The sequence below is a fragment of the Barbus barbus genome (assembly GCF_936440315.1).
Source record: "Barbus barbus genome assembly, chromosome: 42".
Classification (NCBI taxonomy): Eukaryota; Metazoa; Chordata; class Actinopteri; order Cypriniformes; family Cyprinidae; genus Barbus; species Barbus barbus.
Genome location: NC_136720.1, coordinates 17,790,366 through 17,805,722, shown reverse-complemented (window position 1 = coordinate 17,805,722; position 15,357 = coordinate 17,790,366). Strand labels below are relative to the sequence as shown.

The window sequence follows — 15,357 nt, the reverse complement described above, 5'->3', positions numbered from 1 at the left end:
GATGGGTACAAGTACTTAGAAAGGATAGCCATGATAAAACATGAAAGCACATTAATGGTGTGACTTGATTTTGAACTTGAAAACATTTCACACCAACCCAAGTCCAGTAACTACATGCAAATATGCCAAAATGAAGCCTCGCTTTTAATTTTGTGATTTGTTACAGCGGGTGGGACCTAATTAAGATGCATTTTGAAAAGTTGAAAAAAAGAACAATACTTCATGGAACAACTGATTCAAATAAGCACAAGCAGAACTCAATTGATCATCATAACATTTCTTGCAACGCTTCAATATCTGTCTAGAGGACGACCATTTCAGCATGCATGCATTTTCAACCTGTTAGGTCAGCCTTCACAAACCTTGCAGTGAACAATTTCTGCACAGACAATGAAATCGTGGGATCTGTGTATCTGTTACAAATCCATTAGCTTAGTTTTGCTTTAAAATCCATAACTGCTCTGATGCCCTTTGCATGCAAATCACCTGCGCAGTAACCTCAGTAGAGGAAGAAACAGATTTGACATTGCACTCTGCCTCCGATCGATACCGCTGCCATATGGACATGCGAAGGGAGCTATGTCGAAACATAACCCGGGACAGAGTGAGGTTAGCATGGATCTCAATGTCTGGCCTGAACCCGAACCTCCAGGCAATCCTTTGGAGCCGAGCAGGGCTCTCGCAGTGCAAACATTCTGATATATATCAAAGACAGCAAAGTAATTAAAAGAGAAATTATAATGTGCCAACAGGAACTGCTGAATAATTTAGTGTGTGTGATTTTGTGTGTTTGGGAGTGATAGAGGCAAAACATCTTGTCATGAGAAAAAAATGACAATCAATATTCAAACAAGAGTTCAATCTATAACAAGCCTCGTGTTGTGTGCCAGTCTTGTGATAATTAATTGTAAAATAACTACTCAATTTGCCTTCAGCTTTCATCAAATAATTTGATTAAAAAGAACTGACAGAACAGAGTTGCTTAAAACTCAAGTTGCTCAAGTTCAAAATCAAGTCACACCATTAATGTGCTTTCATGTTTTATCATGGCTGTCATTTCTAAGTACTTGTACCCATCAATGGTGTTTACCCAGAATATTTATAATGCTTTTTTGTTCGTAAAGAAGCGTAAGTGTCTTTCATTATAGCCTTTAAGCACCAAAGAGGCTCTTTTGTAGCCCGTGTCCCGTTATTGCCGTCCTCCTGCGGTGAGATGGTCAGCAACTCTGTTCTGTCAGTAGCCTCAGGGGGGTTTAGAGCCTCGTCTCCCCTCACTATCTATCCTGCCACAGAAAGACATACTGAGAGAGGAAAGGAAAGTGAACAAACTCTGCTGGGGATTCGCCTGACAGCGAAAAATTACCGTGGGGCGAATTATAAATGTCGCTGTCTTTTCTCTCATCTCATTCGGGTGAGGAATAAATTATGGGTCTTTCGGAGGTTTGTGGCAGCATTAAATTAAGTCCCTTTACATGTGGAAGACAGGAAAAAAAAGTGATATGTTTGACATAACATTCCTTCTGTGGCCAGAAACATTGATGTATTTCCAGCAGAAATACTTGCAACGTTACATAACAATATCTTATAATTGTTCTTCTGACATGACAATTGACCCGAAAAGAAAACTAAGCATAGTAGACAACCATTAAAGCAAATAATCAACTATAGTAGGGATATGCCAATACCGGCCAGAATTATCGGCTGATAACCAATAAATGGCTGATATTAAAATTCAACAGTATTATTATTATAAAGCTAAAAAGAATAGTTTAGAATGGCACAAGTACAGTGTTAAATTTAATATATAGCAAATCTCAAAATGAATAATGATTTTTTGTAGTGTTATTAAATTTGTTTTTACAGATTGACATTATATATGTATATATACACTCACCTGCCACTTTATTAGGTACTCCTGTTCAATTGCTTTGTAACACAAATTGCTAATCAGCCAATCGCATGGCAGCAACTCAATGCATTTAGGCATCTAGATGTGGTGAAGACGACTTGAAGTTCAAACCGAGCATCAGAATGAGGAAGACAGGGGATTTAAGTGACTTTGAACGTGGAATGGTTGTCGGTGCCAGACGTACTGGTCTGAGTATTTCAAAAACTGCTGATCTACTGGGATTTTCACGCACAACCATCTCTAGGGTTTACAGAGAATGGTCCGAAAAAGAGAAAATATCCAGTGAGCGGCAGTTGTGTGGACGAAAATGCCTTGTTGATGTCAGAGGTCAGAGGAGAATGGGCAGACTGGTTAGAGATGATAGAAATGCAACAGTAATTCAAATAACCACTCATTACAACCAAAGTATGCAGAATACCATCTCTGAATGTACAACACGTCGAACCCTGAAGCAGATGGGCTACAGCAGTAGAAGACCACACTGGGTGCCGCTCCTATCGGCTAAGAACAGGAAACGGAGGCTACAATTCACACAGGCTCACCAAAATTGGACAACAGAAGATTGGAAAAATGTTGCCTGGTCTGATGAGTCTCGATTTCTGCTGCGACATTCAGATGGTAGGGTCAGAATTTGGCGTAACAAACATGAAAGCATGGATCCATCCTGCCTTGTCTCAACGGTTCAGGCTGGTGGTGGTGGTGTAATGGTGTGAGGGATATTTTCTTGGCACACTTTGGGCCCCTTAGTACCAATTGAGCATTGTTTAAATGCCACAGCCTACCTGAGTATTGTTGCTGACCATGTCCATCCCTTTATGACTACAGTGTACCCATCTTCTGATGGCTACTTCCAGCAGGATAATGCACCACGTCACAAAGCTCAAATCATCTCAGACTGGTTTCTTGAACATGACAATGAGTTCACTTTACTCAAATGGCCTCCACAGTCACCAGATCTCAATCCAATAGAGCACCTTTGGGATGTGGTGGCACGGGAGATTCGCATCATGGATGTGCAGCCAACAAATCTGCAGCAACTGCGTGATGCCATCATGTCAATATGGACCAAAATCTCTGAGGAATGTTTCCAACACCTTGTTGAATCTATGCCACAAAGAATTAAGGCAGTTCTGAAGGCAAAAGGGGGTCCGACCCGGTACTAGCAAGGTGTACCTAATAAAGTGGCCAGTGAGTGTGTATATATATATATATATATATATATATATATATATATATATATATATATATATATATTATACTTATATAATTAACATAACATTATATATATATATATATATATATAAAATACTAATTCATTTAATTATACTAATTAAATGTAAAAATGTGTATTTTTAATTTCAAAGCTCTTATTGTGAAATGTCTTACTGAACTGTTTCTTTTTCGTAAACACCGTCCAAGCCAATGCATCCTTCATGCATGTTGTGAGCCCTGTCGCGCAGCTGCACCGGGGGGCCCACTGGGGGTCATCCAATATCCAAACAATTTGTGGCACAGTATGCCATGGTCATATTACAAGCTCTGTCTTAAGCTGTCTGGGAAAGTGTGGTTCTCTCAGTTCACTGAGGGTTCAGCGTAATATCTCGGCCCAGAGCAAGAAAAAGGGCCGCTGGGATCTAATGAGCTGTGCTTTGAGGGCTACACTGGGACAGGTGTGGAAGTTGATAAGTTGATCCCATTACTCGTGGTCTCTCATTTCATTCCATGCCCTCTCTCCCACCTTTCCTGTTTGAATGAGGCACACAGAGCTAGTGTTGCCTTGCCATGTTGCCACGGTGATGAGATTGGCCATCAGCATTCTCAAAGCCAATAGATTTCTGTGGCGGAATCGAATGCTGTGCCCATCAGACAGGTATTGAGGGGAAGAGACAGAAAGATAGAGCTTGAGACAGCATGTGCGAGAATGATACAAAGCAGGAGATAAAAGTACAGATGGAGTGTATGACGGAGAGGGCAAGATATAAACATCTACTCTGCCAGCTGAGGCACACGCAGGTTAAAACAGTTATCACTTTTCAAGCTGTGACAGTAAACGTTAATCTGCGATCGCAGACTGATCTAGATAGCAAACTTGATAGATAATGCACAGAAAAATCCAACCAAACACAGGAAGAAAAACAAAAAAAGTGTACAAGAGGCAAACCAACACTGTATCATTTATTGTGAAAAAGTAAATTTATTCATTTAACTTAATTTTTTAAAATATAATTTATTAATTTAGAAATAATTTATATATATGTGTAAGCCTATGTTATATATGTAATTGTGCATGCTCAGTTATTGTATTGTACTTTTACATGTACATTACCTTTTTCCATTGTCTAATGCTCACTTAAAATTAATTTTTTTAAACAAAATTAAATAACGTAATAATTAACACTGTTAGATGCAATCTTGAGAAAACATCAAAGTGAACACCAATCATATTCAATGACTGAATGAATATTAAAATGAAAAATGTTCTTACTGTGCATTACAATGTTGTGATGCATAAATTAACTTTTTGTCCACGTAAAATCATGGGTTTAGTGTTTTATTATTTTATTTATTTTAACAAAAATGTATATAATATCAACTCAAATATCATACATCTTGATTGGATGCACAACCTTTAACACAAACAGTAAAAGTTATGAGAAGACTTTTCTCCTTTCTTTTAAAAACTTTCAGGCTCTGTCCTAATTATGTTTATTTGTATTTGTTTGTTAGCATTCAGCATCGTTTATTCCTGCTGTTTACCACGCTATCAGAAAAAAACCACCAGCTGAGAACCACATACAGTATTTAGGAAAACACTTCTGTTTTCTATGAAAAGCTCAGACAGGGACAGCAGCGAGGAGTGGAATAAAGATTTATTTTGTCTGTAACATTGCTTGGAGGTGTAATGAAAACATTTGGTTAAATGCCCACTGTCAGTTCACGGTTTAACTCTCTATGAAGGCTGTAGGCGTACTAGCAGGTGGGCTGACTGAATTGGCTTTCCAACGTTGAAACTTTTAGCAGTCGAAATGACAAATTGGGCCATAATTCAATATGGAACCAGGCACGACTAATGGTTGATGCTAGCAAACATTTGCAGGGATATAAAAACAAACATATTCATAAACAAATGCTTCAATTACTTAAATTATAACAAGGACAAAAAAAAGACAATAGGTTGAATTCATTACACAATTTCTAAACCGCCTCTTCAAAGGGAAGAAAAATTATCAGCTGCAACTAATCAAATAAATAATTGAATATGATATTTGCAATCTGAGAATAAATGATCTGGTGTTTAAATAATGGCTCTCTTTGATTATGTTCAATCATGCAGACTATTACATTGACACACGCAATTCCCTTTTGTTATATAACTCTATTCAGTGCAGTAAAATTGACACACAGTGGTTCTTAAAGGCTGTTTTTCCTTCTGATGGACACCATTTTGAAGTTGTATGTGAGACAGAGATCATTATTCCCATACAGAAACGGTTTAGAGACACTCAAAATGGTAGAAAAACACCACAATAAAGCACTTTTTTTACATCAGCCAACCACAAGCAAGAACTACTACAATAATTTGATAAACTGTATGTCATTTCAGTACTTAAAAGTCTTAATTTGTGAAAAACCTGCCTATACTTATTTGTATGCTGCACTAACCTCTCCACAGGAGGACAAAACACACACAGGCAAATGAAAAACACTATTTGTTGGCTCCTGCGTCAAACAGGGTCTTCTGGGAGAAAAAGTTTGAGCGCATTTATCATGAAGATTTCGCACAGGTGCGCTGAGGTATGAAGTACTAGCCTGCACATCTGCTTGCTATCTCTTTACTCATCTGCTTCTGACAGTTTTAAACCTTTCAGAGAAACACAGTTTGCTTTGGAAGGGTCATTTTAAAGGCTGTGGTTTTTCAACTACGGCCACTTTTGGATTTGAAATGGACTCTTAATTGTATTAACACTCAGTAGTCCATTTCATTAGTTTACTAACAATATATAATATACATAACAGGGAAATGTGTGCAGTAACATTGTCGTCAAAGGAGCCATTTTATCAAAAGAATAATATTTGATGACAATGATCCATCATTTCAATTATGATTGCAGACTTTGACTTGATAAGGCAACATTCTTCGCTAGTATTGTATATTACAGTATATACAATTACTGTAAATAATATTGTATGCATTTAACCTATACATTCACAACTCACAAATGCAACCTTGATGAGCATAAGAGACTCAAAAACCATTCAAAAAAAAATTCTTCAACTTATTATTTAGTTTATTATAGATTTTCTAGTATTACATTGAACATATTGGTGTAGGTCAAACAAATGCATAAAAGTACATAATGGTACTTTTACATAAAAATACAATAAAATATAAAAAGTACATAAAAATACATATGAAAAGTAGAACAAAATGGGTAAAGAGTTTCAAGACCATTTTAATGTGACCCTCTGCTAGTAACAACCTAAGGGACAAAAAAGTGCCTGAAGTTGAAGAAACACCCAACAACAAAACAGTCTAAACTTCCCTAAGAAACTCTGCTCACAAGAAAGCACCACAAACAGCCCTTAAAATGAGCCACAACCTCCATTATACTTTCACACCTTCGACAGCTTGATAACAGACCTCAGGCAAAATTAATAGCAGTCGCACCCTGCATTACATGCGCCTCTGAAAGAGCTGAATCACTTTGATGCAACAACATTTTCAGCTTGCAAGCCAGCTCCCAATGCCATCCACAGCCAACTCATCTGTCAGCAGCCTGTCTCTCCCTCATTCATTCTGTGCCTGCCCAATGAATGCTAACATGGCATTTAAAAAGAGATGAGTATGCCAAGGGACTTGTATCTCGGATAAGCGTGAGCTAGTGTTGTAGCTGGAAATTGAGGTTATACATGAATGATGCGTTGGTATCTCTTCAGCAGCAGCCCAATGAGCTTTGGGATGCTCCTGCACTGCAGGCCTCGGCTGCTCTGTATGTTGCTTAAAACATATTGTGATTATAACCAGTTAGAGAACACGACCCCCAGCGGATTCATTTGCGAAATTCCAGGTAACAATTTGCTAATCCCCTCATCCATATTAATAACAACGCAGAGCACTAATGGAGGGGATTTAAATGTCCAGAGAGATTGGTGACGGTGCAAGAGTGGAGAGACTTCAGCCATTCTCAGCTTTATTTCACAGAGGTTTGAGGCTCACATGATTGAGTGACTCTCCTGGGCGTCTCTCTCAGTGCTATAAAAACAGAGATACAATCTTGGAGAGAGAGAGAGGAGGCTTGTTGAAGTCATCAAGCTTTTCTAGCCAAGCTATCTTTATGTTTTGCCTCTGATTTTCACTAGCAGGTTTGGGAAAGACTCTGAATTTTACCTTTGGTTTACTTAAGTTCATTTATTGGATTGTAGAATTGAATTTCAACAGGGAGTTGAATTTGAATATTAATTGGATATTGGATAAAATATTATTACAAAAATCTTTTCAGCTTTTCCACTAATTAGTTTTATTCTGATATGCAAAATATGTGTCTAAACTAGGTTCAATACACTGAAATTAACATTAAAATAACTTTTAATCTAATTAGCATCTTAACACATACATATACAGTCTATACAGTATAAAAAATTAATTAACGCTGGTTTTAATGTTTCTGAAAGCTACTGTTCAGTAGGTTTAAAAAATAAATAAATAAATACTTTTATTCATCAAGAACACATTAAATTGATCGAAAGCGACAGTAAAGAGTAAAGACATTTATAATGTTTAAAAATAAATTCCCTTTCAAATGCATTTCTTTCTATTCATCAAAGAATCCTGAAAAAAATGTATCATCGGTTCCACAAACATATTTAGTGTTTCAACATTTATGTTAATAATAAATGTTTCTTGAGCTCAAAATCACCTTTTTTAATGATTTCTGAAGAATCATGTGACACTGAAGACTGGAGTAATGGCTGCTGGAAATTCAGCTTTGCCATCACAGGAATAAATTACATTTTAATAGAAAACAGCTCATTTATATTCTAATAACATTTACCAATCCTACTGTTTTTACTGTATTTTTGATGCAGCTTTGGTGAGCATAAGAGACTTTCAAAAGGTCTTTCAAATCTGACTGACCACAAACTTTTGAATTGCAGTGCATGATAACTTGGGCTTATGGGTAATTCATACTAAATGCATTAACTACACTTCCAGCAGCTTTATACATTTATTAACACTTTCATTCTACTTTCTTAGATTCAAATTTTGAATTACAAATCTACACCCTGTTTGCTACCTCAATTCAAATTCCAAAAGTGAATCTGCATTCAAATCAATTCCAAAAGCAGTGACTTTCCGAATAGTCTCAGGTTGAGGGGCACAGCACAAAATTCAACATCAGTTGCTACATAAATTCATTTCCACTATTCCATCATATATTTTTAAAACCAACACTTTAAAAATTCAGAGTATCCACACTTACCAAAAACATTTGCAGTCTTTGGAAAGTCTCATGGAAAACTTGTTCTTTCCGTCTCTCTAAAACCATTCAGATCTAGCCACGCTTCAGTTTCAATCCTTTGTTTTAATTGATTTTATTATTGACAAACAACTCATGAGCATTAATTCTTTGCATAAACCAAGACATACACTTAGTGATGTACTGTTCTAATTATAAGCATTCCCTCAAATCATATAAACGGCACTTATCTAACATGTCTGGAATACTAAATAATTTAAGCAAAATGCGAATGGACATCTTAAAGCCATTACAAAAAGACTTTATCATGCAAGTTTTATAGCGAGTAATTGTGATTGCATAAGACTGATTGAGCAAGTCAAGAACAGCCAATGAATCAAATCTAAAAAAAAAAACCAACTTCCTCACCTTTGTGTATTTCCGCTTTTAATATTAGTCGCATTCCTCCGGCATCATCCTATGTCTGATGTATGTGAAGTATTTTGTGACAGTAGCTTCTAATCCCACTCTTGGCAGTAAGTGATTTTTCAAGGATGTGCCACCATCTCAACCGCAAAACCATCACACCGAGCTCGGCAGGAGCATCACAGTCTGCGCCTAATCTGTCTTCAGAAGGATGGTTTAATATGGCAGTCCAAAGAACCCGTGTCTACGGCGTGAAGCTACATCAGAACGTGGGCACGAGGCCCCAAAGCCGTCATGCTAAACGCTAACCGCTTCTGAAGATGGGTTTGATGTGCTTAGAGCTCTGTACTGAGAGATTATACAGGGAATTTATTTCAACACCCTCTGAGACATTTTTACCTCTAGCATGAAAATGAGCGTCGCTTCAAAACGGATCTTAACTAACACAAAAGGGGCGCTGGGTTTGTGTAAAAAGTCATAAATGAACATAAGTACTGCAAACGATTTGTTCACCTCGTCACATAACCGGAGAACCAGTCACACATCAATTGATGTATTGGCACATTATGTACACTATTATGTTGAAAAACAAGAAACAGGAAAAACAAACAAAAACAGTACAAACACTGAAGAGCAACGCACAATAGCTGCCATCAGCGGCGCCATCTTGGTTTAAAATACGATCAGTTTTACCAGAGAACCTGCTGAACATTCGGCAGGACACACCACAAAATCTTTTACCGAATTTTGACTTTTCGGACGTTTTGCTGGACATTATAGTTGGCGGAGCAGTAGCTCTGGTCAAACGCTTCAGGACGCTCGTGAAGCTTCGACAGCGCGGATTTTGAACGGCTTTGCCTAGCATCCATCTGGCGAATCTCCTCTCTCTACCCAACAAAGCGGACGAACTCCTTCTGCTCTCCCGGACAAACAAGGATTTTTCTAACTCTGCTGCCCTGTGTTTCACGGAAACCTGGCTAAATGGTTACATACCGGACAGCGTACTACATCTGCCTAACTTCACGCTGATCAGAGCAGATCGGGACGCAGAATCAACGGGAAAATCGCGCGGCGGCGGGATGTGCTTTTACACCAATGAGAGGTGCTGTCAGATGTAACTGTGTTAAAGAAGATGTGCTGTGTTCAGATCTAGAAATGCTCTACATTACCTGCAAGCCGTTCTATTCGCCGCAGGAGTTCTGCTCGTTCATTCTCGTGAGTGTCTACATTCCACCGCAAGCGCACGTGAGCACATCTTTACAGAAACTCGCTAATCTGATCACAGACACAGAACAACAACACCCAGACTCTGTTCTAATCATTCTCGGGGACTTTAATAAAGCAAATCTCTCCCGCGAACTGCCAAAATACAGACAGCACATCACATGTCCCACCAGAGACAGTAATATGTTGGATCACTGTTACACAACAATAAAGGATGCATATCACTCGGTTCCACGAGCAGCTTTAGAACTCTCTGATCACTGTTTGGTTAATCTTATTCCGACCTACAGGTACAAACTTAAATCTGCAAAGCCTGTATTAAGATCTGTTAAAAGATGGACTAATGAAATTGTCCGGAATCTATAAGCCTGTTTCTCTCTCACTGATTGGTCTGTTTTTGAAGCCGCTGCCATCGATCTGGACGAGCTCACAGAGACTGTAACATCTTATATCAGTTTCTGTGAGGATATGTGCATTCCTAACAGGACTAATCTAATCTACAACAACGACAAACCATGGTTCACTGCAAAACTCAGACAGCTCTGTCAGGCCAAAGAAGATGCTTACAGAAAGGGGGATAAAGTCTTGTACAAACAGGCCAAATACACACTGGAAAAGAGGAATTATTCTGACAAGCTAAGGAAAAAATTATCTTCCAGTGATCCTGCTTCAGTGTGTAAAGGAAATGAAGGACATCACCAGTTACAAAACACCATCCCCCAGCACTCTGGAGAATCAACACCTGGCAGACGACTTGAACGAGTTTTACTGTCATTTTGAAAAATCACCCCACACCCGCCCTGAACACCTCTCCACACAAGCATTAACACCTCCAGCAACCCCCCTCTCCCCCACACCTACAATTCAAATCAGCGAAGATGATGTGTGCCAGGTCTTCAGAAAGAACAAAAGAAAGAAATCACCAGGCCCAGACGGTGTGTCACCAGCCTGCCTAAAAATCTGTGTTGACCAGCTGGCCCCCATCTTCACACAGATCTTCAATAGATCACTGGAGCTGTGTGAAGTCCCCTCATGCTTCAAACGCTCCACCATCATCCCCGTCCCAAAGAAACCCAAAATTACTGGACTTAATGACTACAGACATGTGGCCCTAACGTCTGTAGCCATGAAATCATTTGAAAGACTGGTTTTGGCTTATCTGAAGGACATCACCGGACCCTTACTGGACCCCCTGCAGTTTGCCTCCAGAGCAAACAGATCTGTGGATGATGCAGTCAACATGGGACTGCACTTTATCCTGCAGCATCTGGACAGACCAGGGACTTATGTGAGGATCCTGTTTGTGGACTTCAGCTCGGCCTTTAACACTATCATTCCAAACCTCCTCCTGCACAAACTAACTCAGCTCTCCATGCCCACCTCTGTCTGTCAGCGGATCAACAGCTTCCTGACAGACAGGCAGCGCAATTAATTTTTCATATATGAAAATTATTATATTCAGTAGCTTATCCTAGTTTTCTATAGGCTATTTAGTGCCAGTTTACCAGGAAGTGATGATTTTGTTCTCTTTAACTTGTTGGATGGAAACGGTGTTCGTTCGCAAGTATTTTATGCAATATTCCAATTTTGCGCATAAGCTAAATTTGCAACTTTGGATGGAAACCCTGCTACTGATATCAGAAACACCGCTCTGCGTCTAAAGTATTTCAGTATGTTTGAAATATCACAGTTCTATGGAAGCCCGTTTCCGTCACTAAATAAAAAATAAAAAAAGGTTATTGCGACTTTTTCTCTCACAATTCGGACTTTTTTTTTTTCACAGAATTGTGAGATAAACTTGCAATTGTGAGATATAAACTCATAAGTTTTGAGGGGGGAAAAAAGACTGATATGTTCTCAGAATTGCGAGTTTATATCTCAGAATTATAGACTTTTTAACTCGCAATTGCGAGTTTATACCACTCAATTCTGGAACAAATAAATACAAATAAGTTCCTTGAGAAATATAACTTCCCGCTCATGTCCATTGCAGTCATAGCCTTCACATTCTTTCTGATTGGAGTGATCCTTTTCTATCTAGCTAGCTAAATATGTTTAACATGTGAATTCTTGCTAAATATGCAGTTATATTACGGGTCGTCAGCATGAATTGTACTTGTGATGGAGCGGTGATGGAGCGCTCTTGGAGCGAGTGAAAACCACGACGCTCCGACTTTTAAAAAATCCGGTCCTCGCTCCATTCAAAATCACACCGTTCCACTCTGCTCACATACTCTGATTGTGAGTAACTGTTGCTGTCATGACAGATCTATTTCAGAACCAGCCGCTATCAAAATAATCTGGCTACGGGCGTGGGCCAGATATTATTGCTGGCGGGCCACTTTTGGCCCGTGGGCCGCCTGTTGCCGACCACTGCAGTAGAGTATGCTAAATTATGTGTTTTAAATAATCTTGTAAAGTATTGCTGACTGCAAAAAAGGAAAACCAAAACCTCTTCTTTAATACGGTCACTAAAAATTAAATTCAGTAACAACCAGTGTAGTTAATGTTAACTAAGGCAAACTATTAAAATAATAGCTTTCACAATAAACAACAGTCATTTTGAGGAGAAGTACTTACTAATGTTGAGTTAATATTACTAAGTTAATATTTCAATTTTTAACTTTTGAGATGCAGGTGTGTGATGTCACACAAAAATAAAGGCATCTATACACTCACTTCTAAGCAAATAAAATGCACAAATGAGACTAAATTTCTAAATTTCATGATAATAAAGCCTTTTAGCAAATATTTGCAAGGACTGGCGAATAAAACAGTAATTATTTTCGTATAATCGTTTCGATAAACGTACACCTGCAAAAACGCAATTTTGTTACATATGTCACTTTGAGCATCATACTACACCACACCTTCAAATAAAACCCAGGATATTTTACACTAGTACAGCAGTGACTAATCAGGCGTTGTGCTTTGTACCTGGAATACTCTGTCTCCTAATTGCCAGAGCGCCATCTGGTGGCCTGGAGGGATTGGAGTGTTTAGTGTAGGGCCCCTCATCTGAAAAACACAAGAAAACCAAGACATTTGAAAGCCACACAATGGTTTTCATTAGCAAAACCTTGTCCTTATTTTCACATTCAAGCAACATGTACACAAATTCAAAGCCGCTGAAGTGGGCGTTCTTCACAGGAAATGATAGCTGTCACATATACACAGCTATTACAAGTGCCAACACACTCTCAAAGAGACGTAGCCTTCAATAACAATCATTTGAACTTGAAGCTGTCAGCTTTTCACGCAAACGCTCAAATGTAATAAAAAGGCACATAGACACTACTCCTACATGTTGAGCAGAGAACAGTGGCATCCAATCTGTGATATACGGTGAGTGCATCACCGCTCTGAGTGTCAGCAGTTCCAGCTGTGGCCATCCGATTTAGAGCCGTGGAATAGCGAGCAAAGACAGCAGGAATCCCGTCATAATGGAGCCCTTAAAGAACAGCACACTGAGCACTATTTACTTTGACCGCAGTAGCAAACGCAGCCAGACTCGACAGCAGATCACACATATGTGGAGAAGCGTGTAGGTGCCCAAGAGACTGGATGGAAATTTATGCAGCGGGAAAAGGATAACAATTATAAACATATTGTATCCCATCATTTCTGAACATAAGTGAGTCGCAATCTGCTTGGTGAGGCATACGATTACTCTTGTTCACACTAAGGGTGAGGAATCACAAACCCTTAATTATAAGTATTAATGCACTACACATTTAGTATGGAGTTAAGTAGTTTGGAGCACTAAGCCATGCACATATATTATTGGCTTTCTAGTACTGTTAATGCCCTATTGTATCTGTTAATGTGTCTTGACTGTAGGGTGAATATGTAAATTACATGCAGATGAGGTCATGTATATTGACCTTAATCTGCTCATGTTGCCTAAAAATGTAATTGCTAAATCGTGTGTCAATAAATCCAAGGTTTATCTCCAAGGCTGCATATATTTGATCAAAAATACAGTAAAATCTGTAATAATATAATACATTCCGACTGTTTATAATAACTGTTTTCTATTTGAATATATATTTTTAATTATTTATTCCCGTGATGGCAAAGCTCATTACTCCAGTTTTCAATGTCACATGATCCTTCAGAAATCATTTTAATATGCTGATTTGGTGCAATTATACTTGAAAATATATTGAAATGTAAAGCAGTTATTTGAAATTGTAATAATATTTCACAACATTAGTTTTTAACTTATTAAATAACCTTTATGAAACATTTAAAAATCTTCATTTCAAACGTTTGGCTGGAAGTGTGTGTGTTTCAACTCCATCTCCATGAGTTACTTAGTTTGTTAGTAAGTTTATTTGATTTGATTTTTTTCCCCAACATAGTTTAGTAACACTGATGGAACATTGTGAAATATCATGCAAATATGATGAAATATTTACAATTTAAATAGATTTTAAAAAGCTACTTGAAAAGAGAAACTATAGAGACTATATAAATGAGCTTCACAAGCTTTTTTGACAGTCTCATTCGAGATTAGAGTAAGCGTCTCATTTATTCCTGATCATCTGTCATGGTCAGTTTGACTTTAGTGTGGTCAATAGACTGGACACAAATCATTGAGCACATGAGAGCCCCAAATGAACGCAGCATCCCACTCCTGCTTTTTTATCCTGATCCAAAGGCAGAGAAAGCTCTGAATAAGGCTGTATTAAAAATACCCCCTCATTAATAAATCATTTCATGGAAATGAGTAGAGGTCAAAATTAAGAGGAACCTTCAGAAGACCACAGCGGATGAGAAATAAGTCTCCTCCATTTTCTTCAGTCAGTAAACAGCAACTCCTGGGGCATTTCTATGTCAAATCAAATGCACCAAATAGCTAAATGAATGAATGCGTACTGAACTAAAGTACTACTTGAAATTAAAGCATGACAGAGTGCTTTTACTCATGGAGATGAAGCTGAAATTATAAAAGCACATTCCTGCTAAACAAACATGCAGAGGGCTCCAAAAGTCAGAGACTAAGATGAACAATCTGGTATTGAAAATCTAATAAACACCAGGGAAAAAACAAAAATGAATGAATGAATAAATACATAATAAAATAATAGGAACACTATGGCACTAAAATCAAACAAATCAAGTTTTTTTAGTATTTGTAACAAAAAAATTATTAAACTTGAAATAAAAATAAAATTTATAATTCTACAGTATTTAGCTATAAAAATAAAAATACAATTAAAAAAATGTAAACACTTGAATCAGATCAAAGTTTTCATGTTAAATCAATGCTGTAATGCTTATATGAATTTAGGCATCTCAACATTTCATACAGCATGAAATTTGTGTCATTTAGAG

At 37.9% G+C, this 15,357-nt stretch overlaps 1 protein-coding gene across 1 annotated transcript in view; it reads right to left on the bottom strand.

The window, feature by feature from the left end:
• LOC306861861 (glutamate receptor-interacting protein 1-like) overlaps positions 1-15,357 on the bottom strand; it is a gene marked incomplete at its 5' end in the record, with an annotated part of 98,109 nt that overhangs the window by 77,397 nt on the left and 5,355 nt on the right. The window contains one exon of the mRNA XM_079404338.1: positions 12,955-13,035. Coding sequence (XP_079260464.1) covers positions 12,955-13,035 — 81 coding nt within the window. The remainder of the gene's footprint in view (positions 1-12,954; positions 13,036-15,357) is intronic.